The sequence below is a fragment of the Mesocricetus auratus genome, unplaced genomic scaffold (genome assembly GCF_017639785.1).
Source record: "Mesocricetus auratus isolate SY011 unplaced genomic scaffold, BCM_Maur_2.0 Super-Scaffold_100676, whole genome shotgun sequence".
Lineage (NCBI taxonomy): Eukaryota > Metazoa > Chordata > Mammalia > Rodentia > Cricetidae > Mesocricetus > Mesocricetus auratus.
The window spans coordinates 120345182-120363595 of record NW_024429266.1 but is presented as its reverse complement, the minus strand read 5'-3'; the positions used below and the strand labels follow the sequence as shown (position 1 = coordinate 120363595).

The 18414-nt window shown below is 41.3% G+C and overlaps 2 protein-coding genes across 5 annotated transcripts in view; one reads left to right on the top strand and one right to left on the bottom strand.

Moving 5' to 3' along the window:
* Positions 1–1501: 1501 nt before the first annotated feature.
* Kbtbd2 (kelch repeat and BTB domain containing 2) overlaps positions 1502–18414 on the bottom strand; it is a 17414-nt gene continuing 501 nt past the window's right edge. For 2 of the 4 annotated variants that reach the window (XM_005087414.3, XM_013126227.3), the window contains exons 2-4: positions 10063–10541; positions 5736–5901; positions 1502–4184 (exon numbers count right to left, since the gene is read on the bottom strand). In XM_005087414.3, the coding sequence (XP_005087471.1) occupies positions 2649–4184; positions 5736–5901; positions 10063–10232 (1872 nt within the window). In that variant the 5' untranslated portion in view covers positions 10233–10541 and the 3' untranslated portion in view covers positions 1502–2648. Of the gene's footprint in view, positions 4185–5735; positions 5902–10062; positions 10542–11776; positions 12169–17799; positions 18232–18414 lie in introns of those variants that run through there. The other 2 variants (XM_013126229.3, XM_040737434.1) reach the window with 2 other exon arrangements.
* The window catches only part of LOC106022664 (translation initiation factor IF-2-like), a 27671-nt gene continuing 21368 nt past the window's right edge, over positions 12112–18414 (top strand). The window contains exon 1 of the mRNA XM_040737082.1: positions 12112–12183. Coding sequence (XP_040593016.1) covers positions 12112–12183 — 72 coding nt within the window. The remainder of the gene's footprint in view (positions 12184–18414) is intronic.

Genomic DNA, 18414 nt, shown 5'->3' with positions numbered 1-18414 from the left:
GGGAGGCAGAGGCAGGTGGATCTCTGTGAGTTCGAGGCCATCCTGGTCTACAAAGTGAGTTCCAGGAGAGCCTCCAAAACAAAACAAAGAAACCTTGTCTTGTAAAACCAAAACCAAAAAAAAAAAAAAAAAAAAAAAGGTGTGCTCCACCAACACCCGGCTTACAGCTCTATAAATATTCTTAAAGCTACTCAACTGTGCTTTTAAATAGATGAATTATATGGTATAGAGATTGTAGGCAAAAAATTGTTCCCCAAAACAAAAATTTAGAAAATTGGTTTTTAAGTTAGCATCTCTCCATGCAGCTCTGGCTGTCTGGAAATGCACTACATAGACCAGGCTAGCCTCTTAACTCATTGCTGGGATTAACGGCATGCACCACTACGCCGTTAGAAAACTGTTATTCTCCGAGAGATGATGGGTGTGCTTGGTCATCTGGGAAAAGGGAACCACAATTGGGAAAATACCCCAACTAGATTGGTCTGTAGGGCATTTTCTTGACGGGCTAGTTGTGGGAGGGGCCAGCTCACTGTGGGTGGTGCTGAGGGTGATGCTGGGTTGTAGGAAGCAGACTGAGAAAGCCAGGAGCAGCACTCTTTATGGCATCTGCCTCAGTTCCTGCCCTCAGTTACCTACATAATAGACTTACAAACTCTAAGTGGAAGTTGCTCTTGGTCCCAGTGTTTTACCACAGCAACAGAAACCCTAAGATAGGCCTCAAATATGTTAAGGAATGGGGTGTGGCATCTCAGTGACTGGATGTTTGCCTAGTGTATGTAGGCCCCTGGGTTCAATCTTGGCACTTTAAGAATACTATGGGAGTCTGCTTCCTTTGTAAGCAACTGCGTTAAAAGTTTGTAAACATGACAATGATGTCCTCTGCAAAGACTGCTCATCTATCAAATCTTTATTTATTTAAGTCCACCAATGGCACTCGAGTACTTCCCTTTACCCAAGCAACCCTGCCCTGCTCATCTCAAGCTTTTAGAACATTAGATGATGCTAATAGTTCTCTCATCTGCAGACATATCCTAAGACCCTTATACCTCAAGCGGGGCATACTATCAAATCCTTCACATGCTTTTATTATACACACCTTTATAATAAAAGCTTATCTCATAAATTAGAAGCCAGGAGACCAGCAATTGTGATGGTGTAAGTTACTTAAATGTGGTACCTTCATGCCTTAGTGAACCTGAACTGAGTTGGTTAAGTGGCTTGCAGTTACAGATCTTATTCAGTACAAACATGCAGCTTATTTGCATCAATTTTAAACTTACTACGATACTCTATTTAGTATTTTCAAACCAAAACTGATGTTGGATAGGGGACTGCAGAAGTGAAGCAGCAGTGAAAGGCATCGGTCCCTCTGGGTATCTCTAAGAGCCAACAGATTTTCAAGAAGCCATCCACAAGTGCCTACGCTGGCCCAGCAAAACCTCAACTGAAAGCACAGCTAGAGCATTCCCACCACGAAAGAAAGACTCAAACCAGATACTGATTATATACAACTTATTTAATAAATTAATGTCATTCAAAATACAGTGCCAGAGCATTATGCAGTTGGACATGCCAGCAGTGTTTGTCACGAGGCCCCCGTGCTCATGCTGCATTGGTGGCGCCCCACAGCTGCTAGTGGTTCCTGGGATTAATGCCAGAGCAGTGCTAGTGTCTGCTCTCCTGTACAGTCAGTGCAGACGACTCCTGCACGGCTCACCTTCCTACCCTACCCCCCAAACATACACACATCAGGTTAAAAAAACACACCTAAGAGATACCTACACACAATCACTCTACAGTAATGCTCGTTATTAAATTAAGATGTAATGACCTGGTTAATCCACTCTAAATCTTTTTAAGATGGAGAACTACATCAGCAGCAGGTGGTTATATGCATGAGCCAACGTTAATGTAATACAGAAAGTGGAGACATTTACTGATTAAAGCTCCACACAGACCCGCATAATGAGGGACTAGCAATTCATTTGCAAGCCCAGCAACTTAAGTCCACACCCGGTCAGTGACCAGCTGACTGGACAACCTGTATTCTAGATAGACAAGTCTAAGTCAGTGGGAAGAAGTACATGCACCTAGAATAGTGAGACTGATCCTGCAGTCACAGCTTTCCTGTGTAATACCATAGACGTATAGGAGATCTTCCTCAACAATAGTGTAGGATTTCAAAGACATTTCTATACCAACATGAACATTAGTGTTAAGTGCAGCTGAATTATACTAGAAAAACTGTATTCCAGGACTTTAGAAGTACGGGAATTCAATACATATACTAAAATAATCTCAGCACAATTTTGATATACCACACTAAGAACAGAAAATTGCTTTTACAAGTGAAGTTCTGGACTGTACATACACAGGGCTAACAATGTTAGATAATCCAGACTCCTATGCTCACTCACATGATACACATAAAAGTCTCTCAATTACCAAATAACCTATTTCATATTACAGAAGCATATCTTTCTGTATGACACACTGATATATATATTATACTGATGCAAATATTAAGTAGGCCATAAAAATAAAATGTATCAAAGATAGAATTTTATGTACTCATATTTAGTCCTTCTATATCCTCTGGTTTAGCAAAGGATATACCTGTGTGGCATGTGCACCCCCCTTCAACTCCCCTATACAGGGGGAAGTGCAACCATTTCTCCATCCAGTTCAAACTCCTCTGTTCCATCTGGTGAAAAAAGGTAAGTTGGTGGCTTCCATGGAGATTCTTCAAGACAGGATGGGTAAAGTTTCCCCACAGCGCATCGAAAATCTCTCCCTAGGTCCCACAGTACACGTTCAGATATGTGTTGCCGCAGAGTCCACCGATCAAGTTCTAAATCATACTGGTAAGTGACATATTTAGCTCGTTCATTTAAGTGGGTTTCCCGCATAAACACACAAAGGGAGTTGGAGATCACAACAGCTCTAACACAGGGATCAGAGTACCTTTTAGCAGGGATGTTGGCTGCCATTTTCCATTCATTTTTATTCACATCATAAATTTCCACAGTTACTGAAGACCCATCTACAGTGCCAGAGGGGAGTCTTATGCCAGAATTGGTGGCAATATGCAACCCTCCGATATAGAAAATTTTATCACCAAAAGCCGCAGCTGAAGCAAAAGATCTGCTAGTCTGTCGCATGGCCATTTCTACCCAAGAGTCAGATCTGGGAAAGTAACAGTACATGAGGTTTAATGTCATCACATAAATGCAGTCATGGACCACAACTGCTGCACTCCACTGCCAAGCACAAGGTAAAGGGCTCACCATCGTCCACTCATCCTTCTCAGTGTCATACCTTTCTACAGTCCTCCGATTAAGTTCTCCACCAACACTGTCTCCTCCGATTGCATAGATGTAACCTTCACAGCAAACCAAAGAGGGCTTCACACGGACGAAGAGCATCGGTGTCTTTGGAAACCAGGTATTTTGTTGTGCATCAAACCAGTAAAAGCAATTCACAGTTCTGAAGGCGGTCTGCAGTTTGCTTGTCTTACTGTGATTTGTTTTTGTGTTTTTCAGGGGCACTTGGCCCCCTGCTATGTAAATATCATTATCAGGGGTTACAACTGTCCCAACCTTATGCAAATCAGCTGGCGGGCTGCATAACTTGTAAACTTTTTCTGCCTGCGGGCTGTAACAGACAGAAGAGTAAAGACTACAAGGGTTTTCTGATGATGCTTCAATGAAAATCATCATCTCCTCCTTAGTCATCCCAAGTCTCGGCTTGAAAAACTTGGGCATGGACTTATAAAGACCTTGAACCACAACAGATTTGTCGTTGGGTGGGAGCCCTTGGAACCAAGCTCTCTGTGTGACTTCTGAAAGCGCATCAATTCTGATTTGGCTCAGAACTGAAGACAAATACTGGGATCGTGACTCCGTGTTGTACTCTAGCCACAGCATTGCAGCTTCTCGAACTGTCTCTTCCTTTTCTACGTTTAAATTGTCACTGCTGAGAATGTCTACCAGGAGATCGTGGGACAGCTGCATGAATGCCTCCTGGTGGTACACAGCAGTGAACTTGTGCTCCACCATTCTCTTAGCGCTTTGCTTTAATTCTTCACAACTGAAGAGGTCAGCAAAACTCAACAACCGAACACAGTTCTCTGCATTAATTTTCTTAATCAAGTATTCTCGACAACGCTGTAACACATCTTCTACCTAAAACAGGGGGAAGGATAACAAATAGGAAATAACTTTTAAAAAGCGCTGAGATTTGAATCCAGTACCCTACTGAGAGCCATACTTCCATCCCTCCAGTTTATTTTTATTTAAGACATAGGTTTCCCGTAGCAGACTCCCTCATACTGTCAAGTTTTACCTCTAGTTTGGGTAAGAGATAGTTTCTTGCAATATTAAAAATCAGATTTCTAGACTATGCAGTTACCATTTCTTCCTCTTGCCCTCCTGTTCAGGCTGCTATGAGTGACAGACACAGTAAGCTCAGATTTAAGGAGCTATTTACACGATCTAAAAGCCTGTTTAACGCTGGAGACAGGGGCTTGTTACACGTAGCTGGCCTGGCGTTACCTCCAATAACAAGCCTTCCTCTTCCACCTCCAGCTGCTATGATCACAGCAGGGTGCCACCACAGCTGGCTGAAAACACCAGTTCCCAAAGTACAAGGCATTACTCCAATTCAGGGAAAGAGAGGATGGGAATGCCCATATTCCTACTGAAATCTGAACAGGGAGTCTGAGCAATACAGAACAGTTGGTTATCCTAAAATACATCAGTCATCAATTTTACTTACCCACTTAATAGTTGAGTAGATATAGTTCAACCCATACTACCATCACGTCTTCCCTAACAATCTCAATTTGTCTGTGAGAGTTCTATCATACATTAATGAATTTAACCTTTAAACATAAGCAGTCTTAAATTCAACAAATACTTAACTTAAAATCAAATTATGAAGTGCATTAGGCAAGATATGAAACCAATATGAAAACGAGTTCAAGTCAGGTACTGTATGTGCAGAGCCTGGTTGCCTGCCTCAGCCTCCCAGTACTAGGATTGCAGGTGTGTTCCACCACACCCAGCTTACTTATTTTTAATTTACTAGTTTCTGTAACAGAACCCACACAGATAAGAACCCCTGAATAAATGGAAAAATAAATTTAGTGTTTCTATACCAATGTGGTTGTTGTCTTGACACACTTTTAAAATTACATTCCTGTCAAAAAACTATTTAACAACTGAGAAAATCCTATTTTTTCATTTTACAACCAAAAAATTTGATCCATATAATATAAGCATTAAAACTGTACAGATAAAGATATCATGAATGAGGGCCTGGAAAGATGACTCTGGTATGAGCACTAGGTGCTCTTCCAGAGGACCCAGGTTCAATTCCCAGCACCCATGACAGCTCACAAGTATCTGTAACTCTAAATTCCAGGAGACCTGGCACCTCATACAGACACATATACATGCAGGCAAACACCAATGCATGGGGGCTGGAGAGATGGCTCAATGGTTAAGAGCACTGACTGCTCTTTCAGAGGACCCAAGTTTAATTCCCAGCACCTACATGTGAGTTCACAGCTGTTTGCAACTAAGGATCCAACAATCTCACACAAACACACATAAAATCCCCCAAAAACAAATGCACATAAAAATAAGCAAATCTTAAAAAAAAAAAATACCACTAATGAAATACTGCTTGCTGACATAAGCCACACCTCAATAGCCAGTTAAAGGCCGCTTTACCTGCAGGAAGCAAGCTGTTTCATAAAGCTGCTCTACAGTGCTGTCGTTTACCGCCAAGTTTCCGGTGTATGCGTAGGTTATTATCATCTGCAGGGCGGCAGCATCCACGTTCCTCAGGTGGACATGTGTCTGCTTGCTTTCACTTAGTCCACTCATGAACATAGCCCTACAGGAGACACAGAGAACAAGCTGAATAGAGCAAAACAAACCAGGCAACAGGATGTTTATCCAGGGTATTTACTTATAGAGAAGACTTTCAGAGGCAATGAGAAAATCATATATAAACAGGGCTGAAGACAATAACCACTATGCTATTCTGAGGGAGGACATCAAAATTAACTTACTCCTCATAGTCACACAATGGAATACCATTCAGCAACAAAACAGAAGTATTGATAAATAAATGAACCTCAAAAACATTATGCTCAGTAAAAAAGTCAGAAACAAAAGACATGAGTTAATTTACATGAAATGTCTCCAAACTGCCAAATATACAGAGACAGAAAGCTGATTGGTAGTTATCTAGAGCTGTAAGAGGGACTGAGAAGTGACTATATAAAAACGAACAGAAGGTAACAGAAATGTTTTAAATTATACTGGAAATGGTAGCACAAGTCTGTCACCCTCGGAATCCAAGTAAAATGTCTCCTGGATACCCTCAGCACACAAAAGTAAAGACACTAAGTCCCTTTTTAAAACAAGGCACATTTATCCAAAGCATACACATCTTTTGTTTGTTCTCTCTCTCCCCCCCCTCCCTACGAATCGGCCTATCTAGGCTGGCCTTGAACTTGAGATTCGCCTGCCTCTTTCCAGTGCTGAGTATAGACATGCACTATCATACCTGGTTCATGTGGTGCTAGGGATCAATCCAGGATACTTCATGTGTAGAGGCACACACTCTTCCCCCACTGAACCACAGCCCTATCCAGTCCTTCAGAGGCTACTTGCAATACCTCAAACAATGTAAATACATGTAAGGAGCTGCTAGACTGTAAGGTTTTTGTTATTACAATATTTTCTATTTGCAGCTGAATATGTGGTAAAAGCTGCAGAGGACTGACTGAAGACTTAAAAATGCATGGATTTTATGCTATATAAATTCTACCTTCCTCTGTCTCTTGAGTGCTGGGATTAAAGGCGTGCACCACCACACCAGGCTCACACTTCTAAAAGCGTACATAAAAAAAAAAGAATTGTGTTACATTTATTTATTGTGCATGTCTACAGTGTGTTAAGGATAGGGCTCAGGCCATAGTGCATGTGGGGGGGTCAGAGAACAGCTTCTGTGAGTCAGTTCTGTTCCTCCAACTCTGTGAAATCAGAGAACCTACTCAAGTTGTCAGGGTTGATGGCAAATGCTGAGCCATCTTGCCAGCTCACCTACAGGAATACTTACCTGATAGAATACTACTGCATGCACAAGAGAAAAAAGCCTCTGTATGCAATGCTCAAGTGTAAGTCAAATAAACCCTTTCTTTCCCCGTTTCCTTTTTTTTTTTTTTTTTTTTTTGGTTTTTCGAGACAGAGTTTCTCTGTGTCTTTGGAGGCTTTCCTGGAACTCGCTTGGTAGTCCAGGCTGGTCTTGAACTCACAGAGATCCGCCTGCTTTTGCCTCCCGAGTGCTGGGATTAAAGGTGTGCACCACCAATGCCCGGCTCCCTGTTTGCTTTTTATTCATGGTGTTTCATCGTAGTAACAGAAACTCTAAGACAGCTGGTTTATGTGGGAGGCTAAGTCTGAGACTAGAGAGTTGTGATCTATACACATATATACCCCTACAAACAATAAATAAAAACCACACCTAAACACACACACACACCCCTGAATTCTGAAGCCAGGATCCAGCTAAGAATATTTGAGAAAGATATATTATTAAGGCATATACCATAATTTACTCAGTACAAAGAAAAGATACATAAGGAAAAAAATTAGCATGTTTTCTTCTTGTGGCTATAAAACTAGTCCAATCACAATATCTTAATGATATGAAGTTTTAATTATACACATTTACTGGACTATTCTCATACAAGTGGTTACTTTAGGAAAATCATGTTTTCCCATGAAATCATGGAAGCTAAAGAAAGAAATTACAGGGTGCAGAGATGACGCATTAATTAAGAACACTGACTGCTTTTCCAGAAGAACTGGATTCTGTTCCCAACACCTATATGGTAGCTCAAACCCATGTGTGACTCAAGTTCCAGTGGATCCAACATCCTCTTCTGGCCTCCATGACTATGCAGATGCTAATTTGTAACAATAACGGCTCATCAATTTGCAATGAGTGAGCTTATAAATTCAGGTATTCATTTGCTGAACCTAAAACCCTGAATTTCTACCACCAGCTAAGACAATGGGTCTGAAAAACAAAATGAAGACCACTATTCTTATTTTTGATTACTATTTGAGTCTGTTGCATAACTCTCCAATTTACAAACAACCATGATTTTCTAGATGCACTATTAAAAAAAGTAAGAGTAATGATAACTATGCAAGAGAATTTCTATTAATATTTTCTGTGTTACGGCTTCATTATTTTCTTCATTAACTTTGTGGCTGTACGAATAGCATATTCTTTTATGTCATATAAACTTTAATCTCTCTGTGTGTGTGTGTGTGTAACAGTTCATGTGTGGAAGCCAACATACAACCTGGAGGGGTTAGTTTATACTTTCACTTTGTGGGTCCCAGGGATTGAATTTAGGTCATTAAGCTTGGCAAGCAAGGGTCTTTACCCGACAGTCATCTTGCGGTCACATAATAAGATCAAGAACAGCCACACAGTAAGACGTCTTAAGAAAACTAAAACTTGCCGGGCGGTGGTGGCGCACGCCTTTAATCCCAGCACTCGGGAGGCAGAGGCAGGCGGATCTCTGTGAGTTCGAGGCCGGGCTGGACCGATAGCCTCCAAAACAATACAGAGAAACCCTGTCTCGTAAAAAAAAAAAAAAAAAAAACCAAAAAAAAAAAAAAAAAAACTAAAACTTTAACATTTCAAAGAATTCCTATTGACATAACATCACTGCAGCCAGAGAGATGGCTCAGTGGGTTAAGGCTTGTTGGACAAGTCTGGTGACCTGAGTTTCACCCTCAGATCCACATTCACCATCTCGTGCAAAAGCTCTTTAATGTGTATGTTCTAAGTCAGCACATTCATAGCCACCAAAAATTCAGTAATCTCCATTTGTAAAACAGTGCCTGATCACTGCAAACAGGCTTTGTAACAGGAAGGAAAATCAGTGTCTGAAACTGCATGAAAACCACAACGTAAACTGAAACCACAGTGGCTTGCACTGCACAGCCAAGTAGGGCCCTTGGTGATGCTGCCCTGCGAGGAATGTGCCATCTCTTCACTTTTATGTCGATCAATCTGCAAAGTCAATTTAGTCTGCCTTGCTTATAGGTTGCTGCTACTAATAGGCAGCAGTAACAATTCTTTTGTAGCAGGAATACATTTAGAGCACATTCAATTTATCTCACTCATCCTGTCTCTTTCTCCTCTAAAAAGGAAAAAGAGAATTTTATTATTTCGAATGAGCTAACTACACAAACGTCCACGTTCTGAGACACAGAGAGCACCAACACTGTCACTGACACTGCATGGAGTCTGGTAAGGCTGAGAGGGTACCAAAAGCATAATAGTAGTCAAGTTGTTTCCCTTAAGGTGGTACATGTTTTTGTTCTAAACAGCATCAATTATTTCCTAAAAGTTATGAGTCTGTTGTATAACTCTTATTAAAAAAAAAGTAAATTATCTTATTCATTTTTTTTCTTTTTAAGAAATAAACAACAACAACAGTATTTTGAATTTTGTCACCCTCATGATAAAACTTTGGTCAATTTCAACTATTTTCATGTATTTAATACTTATGAGAAAACATCATCTGTCCCTTACACACATAAGGAAATGCTTTGCCAAGTACTGAGTAAAAACATTTAGGAGGCAGAGGCAGGCAGATCTCTGAGAGTTCAAGGGCAGCCCGGTCCACAGTGAGTTCAAGGACAGCCAAAGCTACACAGCAAGACTTTATCTTAAAAAAGCAAAATAAAAACTTTAACATTTAATGAAGGAATTGCTATGGCTAGAGCGTCATTCCAGTGAGATGGCTCAGTGGGTTAGGTGCTTGTCAGGCAAGCCTGGTGACCCGAGTCCTGCCGCTCTCAGAATCCACACGAAGGTGGAAGGAGAGATCCAAGTCTGGCAAGGAAGCTATCTTCTGTTCCCCACCATGTGCTCTGGGGCGCACCTGCCCACGCCCACAAAGTGTAATAAAGAAATTTAAGTAACACTGTCATTACAAGCTAAACTAGATCAACTACTTACCTGAAATAGGAGCTACATGTTGCAAGAACCATCTTATGACAAGGGAATTCAGTGCCCTCAACAATTAATACTATGTCAGTAAACAACTGCTGCTCGTAAAACAGTTTCAACTGTTCCAACAAGGACACAGCATATTCGGTATTGATCTGCCTTTCCTCTTGAGTGGACATGACTGTATTCCATCAATATCTCCCAGAACAGAGTAGAAAAGTCCGTCTTGATGGAAGGTCAAGGAATACTTGAGAAATAAAGGAGGGTGTCCACCGCTGTTATCTGTTGCATTCAGAGCCAGAACTGACACAATCATGGAGTATCTTGTTACAGGCTCACAGTCTGCGCTAGGTCATCCTCCGCTAGAGTTTTTCAACACTCTCCAAACATCCTGCTCAAGTCTGCAACCGTGCAGCTCATGAGTAAGAGAAAAATACAGGAGGTAGATTTTGTCGCATCATCGTATGTTCAGTAGGTTTTCTGCAGTACTAAAGAGAAAAAAGTTCAGTTAGAATATGTAAATCAAGCTTTTAGAATACAATGTTTAAATCAATACCTTTCAACATATATTACATTTACATGAAGTTTCAATCAACTTTAGATATTAACATAAAAATGAAATAGAAGAAAAATTAATTGTTCACGTCCATAACGTTCAAAATAACTAGGCTGCAGAAAATTAACAAGTGTACTTTACAGATGCCCTCTTATCTGGTGGTCGGCACACTTTGGACATTATAGATTCAAAGGCTATAGAGAGGGCTGGAGAGATGGCTCAGAGGTTAAGAGCACTGACTGCTCTACCAGAGGTCCTGAGTTCAATTCCCAACAACCACGTGGGATCTGGTGCCCTCTTCTGGCCTGCAGGCATACATGCAGACAGAACACTGTCTAATAGATAAAGCTTTAAAAAAGACAACACAGCAACTAGATTCAGAATTATTAATTTCTAAATTCTAAGAAATTCTAATGTATACATGTGTCTGTACATGTAGGTATTAAACATGTGTGTTGTTTTGAGGAGCTGGGGCTAGAACATGGAGCCTTATAACATACCAGGCAAGCACTCCTCCGCTCAGTCACATCTTCTTCCCTAAACTATACACGGGAAGTATGTGTAATTTACCTCTTTATATTGTGTTCTCTCTTAGAAATGCTTACCAAGTGAGAATAACATACTGTTAAAAGAAAAACACGATACTATACCAATTATAATGTTTTCCAAATCAATGTGTGAACTTAAGTTGTCAGAATACTTGAATGAAGAAAGAACAAGTTTCTTCTGAAGACTGTGTAACATTAATATGCATTATAAACCACCAACAAACCCAAGTACACATAAGAAATCAGACACAATCAACATGGGATTTCAAATTAAGACTAGTTAGCTGAGTGGTGGTGGCCTAGGCCTTTAATCTCAGCACTTGGAAGGCAGAGGAAGGTAGTTCTGTTGAGTTTGAGGTCAGCCTGGTCTACAAAGCAAACTCCATGACAGCCAGGGCTACACAGAGAAATCCTGTCTTGAAAGATAAAATCAAACAAAAAAGAGGACTCCATTATTTCAACAAATAATACTGGAATAACTAGGCAATCACTAATGATGGCTAATCTTGCTTGTCATTTTACAAGATTTAGAATCATCACAAAAACAAATCTCTGGGCATGTCTGTAAAGGAGTTTCTAGATAATATGAAGAGACCTACTGTAAATGTAGATAGCACACCTGGTGTTCCGGGGTCCCATACTGAGTAGAAAGGAGAAAGATCACTGGGCAGCAGCATTCAGTACCTGCTGCTCCTTGTCTGAGGGGTGATACTGCAACTGTTAGTCAGAGGTTGGTCAGAGGTTGCAGTCTACCAAGATCTGGCAGCTTTTTCCAAGTGTGGCAACATGAAGGACACTTAACACAAATTAGGGTTTGTGCCCAGTCTTCTCAGTCCTATATATTTCCTATATCTGGAATGAAGTTGAGTTGTCTCACTGAAATCAGCTCCTGGACATATACACAGGTTTCTGAACCCTGTTTCCCACTTCCGTTCTCTCCACCCTTGTGGACCGATGATCAATTATCCCCGAGGAAGAACGGCACTGCTGCTTCAACTCTTGCCCCATGGACTACACTCTCAAACTGTAAGTCAAAATAAACCCTTCTTTTTTTTTTTTTGAGACAGGGTTTCTCTGTTGTTTTGGAGGCTGTCCTGGAACTAGCTCTTGTAGACCAGGCTTGTCTTGAACTCACAGAGATACATTCTGTCTCTGCCTCCCAAGTGCTGGATTAAAGGCGTGCACCACCACCGCAGACCTTAGTTTTAGTTTTAAACACAACTCTATTCTCAAAAAAAAAAAAAAAGTACCATTGTTTTAATCTACTTTTTTGTTGTTTATGTGTGCTTTGTTTTTTAGAAAGGGTCTCAGGACATATTCAAGCTGGAGTTTCAGGGGTGTGCCACATGTAAATCCAGGGCTTCCTGTATACTCGACAAGCACTCTAACACTGGAGCTGGACCTCACTATGTGGCTCAGGCTAGCCAAGGGTATTCTTGCCTCAGCTTCCTGAGTGCTGTGAATATAGGTGCTACGTCTAAACATACACCGGCAGTTTGTATTAGAGTATTTTCTCTTTAGATCATAAAGACAATGAGTAAGCACAGCCTTAAATAACTGAAAATAGAATTAAATATGATCTCTAGTTAACCTTACTTGTATACACTATATATGCTATACTTTTCTTCAAAATTGGAGTTTTGTTGGTATTGGTGGTCTTTTGAGACAGGGTCACAAAATCACAGTGAACCTCCAGCCTCAGTAAGTGCTGGGATTGCAGACATGAGCCACCACACCTGGATTTTACCTAACATTTCTTATCTATCCAAACCCTGCTATTCCTGGTTCAGTGAACTTTGGAAACAGTTTCTCCCTTATATATGAGTATCCTTCATTAAGATTCCAAAAAAATTAAGCCTAAAAGTGAAAGGAAGACATCCCTCCCCTGGATATATACACACATGTGTGAAAGGCTGTTACAGATTCAAATATACTTAGCTAGGCACACATGAGCTCCTGTCATCCCAGTCAACAGCCAAGGCAGAACGATGCCTGAGCCTAAGCCCTCAAAACCCACCCCATGTCCAAAAACACAACAACAAACCTCAACCAACCAAACCAAAAACCCTACTGTCTGAGTATGGTGGTGCTAACCTGAAAACCAGCTCTCAGGAGGGTGAGACAAGAAGATCCTAAATTTAAGGCCAGCTAGGGCTATACAGTGAGGCCCTGTATAAAAATGAAACAAAAGAAAAAGAACACAACCATTACTTATAATAATCCGGTTCAAAAACTACTTAAAATTGCTTTCCGAGCTGGGCATTGGTGGCGCACACCTTTAATCCCAGCACTTGGGAGGCAGAGGCAGGTGGATCTCTGTGAGTTCGAGGCCAGCCTGGTCTACAAGAGCTAGTTCCAGGACAGCCTCCAAAGCCACAGAGAAACCCTGTCTCGAAAAACCCAAAAAAAAAAAAAAAAAAAAAAAAGCTTTCCGTTTCCATTATTAACTACAGCAATATTTACATATACTTGAAAAATACAAGATGTGTTAAGTTTACACAAAGATATATTTATACAAAGAGCCAGCACATTTCCATAACCCCAGCACTCAAGGCAGAGGCAGGAGGATTTTAAAAAGAAAAAAGAAAAAGGGCATTTACCAAATACACAGACTCATTAAATGAAGTCAGGACAAGAGACTGTCAAGTCACTCTACATGCCATACATAGTTTCTGGTCAGTACCAGGGGGTTTATGTTTGTTGTCTGAACTGTTCATTTGATGTTGCTCTAAGAGCATAAAAAAGTAATTGTCTAGCTTGTATAATAAGCACCCATCCTCCCAAGTATGTAAGTCTTCAGGGTGCAAGATTCAAACTATGCCTAAAAGTTATCTGCCAATCTCCATAAAGGAAATACTACTCAAACACTCATAAATTCGAAGCAATAACAATAAATTAAAAAACTGATATTACACAAAGAACCAATCTAAAGTGTAAAATATGATAACAGTGGGAGTGGCCACCTAATTCTACTTTAAAATCTAGCTTTCATTTCTATAGGTTTGTCAGCAAACCCTTCAAGAGCAAAGCAAACTTTCAGATGCTAACCAGGAAAGACAGAGAGAGGATAAAGTACAGAATACATACAACTAACATGAAAATGAGAGCTATCAACAATTAGCTGAGTTGTGGATGAAAAATGAAGTATAAAATTGCAGAGAAGCACAGGCTTGATGAGATCCCGGAAGTCCCTGGACTTGAAAGGTCACAAGCTTGAGGCCACCTGAGCTGCACAGAGACTTCCATGCCAGTTTGAACTAAGGGTGAGACTCTGTCTTTCAAAGATAAATGGAGAAAGAGAATGTGAACAAGGTTTGCAGTTTTGGGTTTGTTTTTATATAAAGATCTATTTATTTAATGTATGAGTGCTCTATCTGCATGTACACCTTTATGTCAGAAGAGGGCATCAGATCCCACTACAGATGATTGTAAACCAGCATGTGGTTGTAGGAATTGAACTCAGAACCTCTGGAAGAGCAGCTGGTACTCTTAATCACTGAGCCACCTCTCCAGTTTTTGCAGTTGTTATGTTACAAAATTTTAGACAGTTTTAACAATCTATGACACAGTAATCCTGGGAGATGGGCCTCTGGGAATGATTGCTGTTCCAGGGCTATCTTGATTATGTTAATTCATGTGACTCATCAAGCTCCATCTTAATTGTGAATGAGACCATTTTCTGGCAGGGAGTCCTAACTGGACACAACAGAGGGAGGAAGCGGAGCACTGGCAATGTCTCTCTCTTGAATGTGGATGCAATGTGGCCAGTGCACTTAAAATCTGCTGCTGTGGTTTCTCAGCCACAATGGACTATAACCTGGAACTCTGAGCCAAAATAAAGCCTCTGTTGCTTTGGCTGGGGCATTTTATCACAGCCAGAGGAAGAGAAACCAAGACCCTGGGCTACAGTGAGACTGCACAAAATTGAGGACAATTTTGATTAGTCCAATCACTGGCAAAACTTTGTAGCCCCTTCCCAAAGGCCTAATCTCCACACTGGTAATAGCCCCAGAGAGTCCAGTTACAAGGTCACAGTATCCCAAATGCAGCTCTGTCTTTTTTTGATAAAACTTGTGGTATTTCTGAAACAGTGTTTCACTCTAGGTCAGACTGTCCTGGAGAACTCTATATAATTCCCGATAGCCTTGATCTGGTCTTCCTGCCTCATTTTCTCCAATGCCAACAGCACACACACAAGTCACCATGCTCAGCTCTAAGTTGTGTTTTAGTGAAGAGAAATGAGTTTTTAAGAAGTACAGACTGTCTGAATTTTCTGATGCTATGAAATTTACCAGTCCAACAAGATTCATCTTAAGATAGCTGATGGCAGTGCAGACAAATTAAAGCCAGAGTCATGATAACAAAGTCACTGAACAAGTATCTTTGAAAGCCGTCACTCCTTTGGGAGGACTAAATAGGGTGACAGAAGCAGCTTCCTTTAAAGTTACCAAAACAACCAAAAATTGAGATTTTTTTTTGGTTTTTCGAGACAAGGTTTCTCTGTATTGTTTTGGAGGCTCTCCTGGAACTCACTCTGTAGACCAGGCTGGCCTTGAACTCACAGAGATCCGCCTGCCTCTGCCTCCCGAGTGCTGGGATTAAAGGCGTGGGCCACCAACGCCTGGCTGAGATATTTTTGTTTTATTTTGTTATGCAACCCTGGCTGTCCAGGTTGGCCTCCAACTCACAGAGATCTGCCTGCCTCTGTCTTACAGGTGCTGGGGTAGGGGGGAGATGGAGACAATTGATGCCAGGCGGTAGTGGTGAACGCCTTTAATTTCAGTACTCAGAGGGGAGGCAGAAGCAGGCAGATCTCTGCGAGTTCGAGGTCAGCCTGGTCTACAAAGCAAGTTCCAGGATAGGTTCCAAAGCTAGAGAGAAACCCAGTCTGGGAGGTGGGGAAGACAATTGCTGGAGGAGTGTGCCATTATGGTAGCTCACCTCTTGACCTTTAAATGACAAATGCTACACAAATGAGTTTCTGGAGTTAAGACAAGAAATCCAGTGAGAGCGAGGAAAAGGCTGATATTCTGTTTTTTTATTATTTTTTAAAGAATTTATTAAAATTTTAAGTTTCAGCACTTTCCCCTACTCTAACAAAACTTCAGGTCAATCAGGTTAACGACACACACTAATGTAAACTCAAGCATAAGGACAAGCTCCTAAACTTATTATGATCAGGAAGTTATCAACAGCTGGTGACAGGATAACTGAGCACAGGACAGCATTTGGATTATTACTCCTCTAGTCTCCACTTTACCCATTGTCTCTAGAAGGGAGAGGCAGGCTTGACTGATGCAAAACTTTTCCATTAACACTTCATTTTCTGGATCAGTTTCTCCAACCACAACGGAACCAAGAATGGTTTCGTACATTTATTGCTGCTTAAATCAACTTGTCATTATTAATATCTCAAGTAAGTATCATCTCAAATACTCAAGCACTCATATGGCTGCAAGGGACACAGCCCCTTAACATTGATAATGACTTCTAAAATGTGTTTTCTTACAGAAAAACAAAGCTAAAAACGTGATGCTGAGCATGCCCCCAAAAGGCTGGTGAGTCCTACTAGCTCAGGCCGACATTAGGCTACCCAGGAAGACCCTGTCACAAAAAAAACAAGGGCTCAGACTATAGCCCAGTAACAAAAACTAGGGTGCTTGCTCAGCATCCCAATGTTGCAAAAAGTAACAAGTGAATCACAAAGGTAAGGTTCTTAGAAGCCCTGTCTGCAATGGAAGGCACTACACACGCCACTACTGTCACTGACATGAGTGAGTGTAGTAAAGTTTCCATGGAAAACACGGCCTTCAAATTTCCCACGACAATCTCTCCTTCCCACGAAAAAAAATCCAAGAACTCCAAATTCCTGCAAACGAACATCCTTCAGACACCTAAGACTGCTTGAAACCAACCTGTTGTCTTTAACAGCCCAAGTTACGTAAGTATGCTTTATTCAAACTCTGCACAACTGGGAAAGACTGGCGTGTAACTGGCTCTCTGATTTTTATTTACTTCTCAGGAGAGCAAAACCAATCATTCTCTCAGCCCCAACTGTCTTAGGAATGTGGCTGGGAAGGCAGGCCAACTGTTTTCTAGCAAATCTGTGGAAAACCAGGTATCTTTTTGCTTTAATGACTGGATTGAACATGGCATGGTAGTGCTAGCCCGCATTACACTGTAAAACAATCGACCTCGGGAGAAGTCCGGTTTCTAGGAATATCACAAACCTCTGAAATACACTCATTCGACATTCAAGGCATAAACACTAAGGAATGCTCATTATGGTAAACACAGGAATCACTATAACGCCTTTTGTTTCTCTCATCTCCTTCCGGTCTCTAAATCAAGTTAACAGATTTTACAGTACTGCTCTTACGCAAATAAAAGGGAGAAGTACAGCACTTATCTGGAGAGGAAATAACGCTGTGGAAACACACGAGCTACAAAGCACCATCAGCAGAAACGCCATAGTTGCCAAGAGTTATATACCCGCTGCCATTTCCGGCCCTGATCTAAAAGGGCCTTAAAAAAGCTCTAGACCAACAAAAAGAGCAAAGCAGAAGGGCATAACGTTATCAGACGGACGGAAAGAAGAGCAACATTCCACATCACAGAGACAGGGAAGAGAAGTTAACTGACCTGACTTTCCAAACGGACCTTAGATTACAAAGAGCTTTACCTAGCCGCAGCTAAATGAAGGCACTCCCTCAACTGCAGAAGATCTGGTCTCTAGTACTCAAATCTGGGGAAGCATTCACAACTCAAAAGAAACGAGGGGACGGAAAAAAAAAAGGTAAACAAACGTATTAGCTAGTTGCCTCTCAGAAAGAAAATGTCATTTCAGTCGGAGCACACTGCCGATAGGGCGTTCGTTCCCCAGCGTCTGCTCCTGGAGCCAGACTTACAGATTCATGTATAAACAACACGTGACCAGCACGGTCTTCCCCCCGCTTTTTTTTTTAAATAAAGCTGATATAGCTGTTCACAAAGCAAAACCGTTTCCGTTTTATTATCTTAATTTGTCGTTTTAACTGAGAGGGGCCGCCAAGGAAATTCTAGAGATCTGCAGCCCGGAGGATGAATATTCTGTTTCCTTTAAGTAGCCATTTAAAATAAAAAGGAACCCTAAACCTGCTAGGCCAGGGGCTGGGGGCCGCACACGCTAACTCAAAGCAACCGCCCTACAGCAGCGCACGGTCTGCTCCGCGGACTTCCGAGTCCTCGGGAGGAGCCGAGGGACGAGTTCAAACCCAC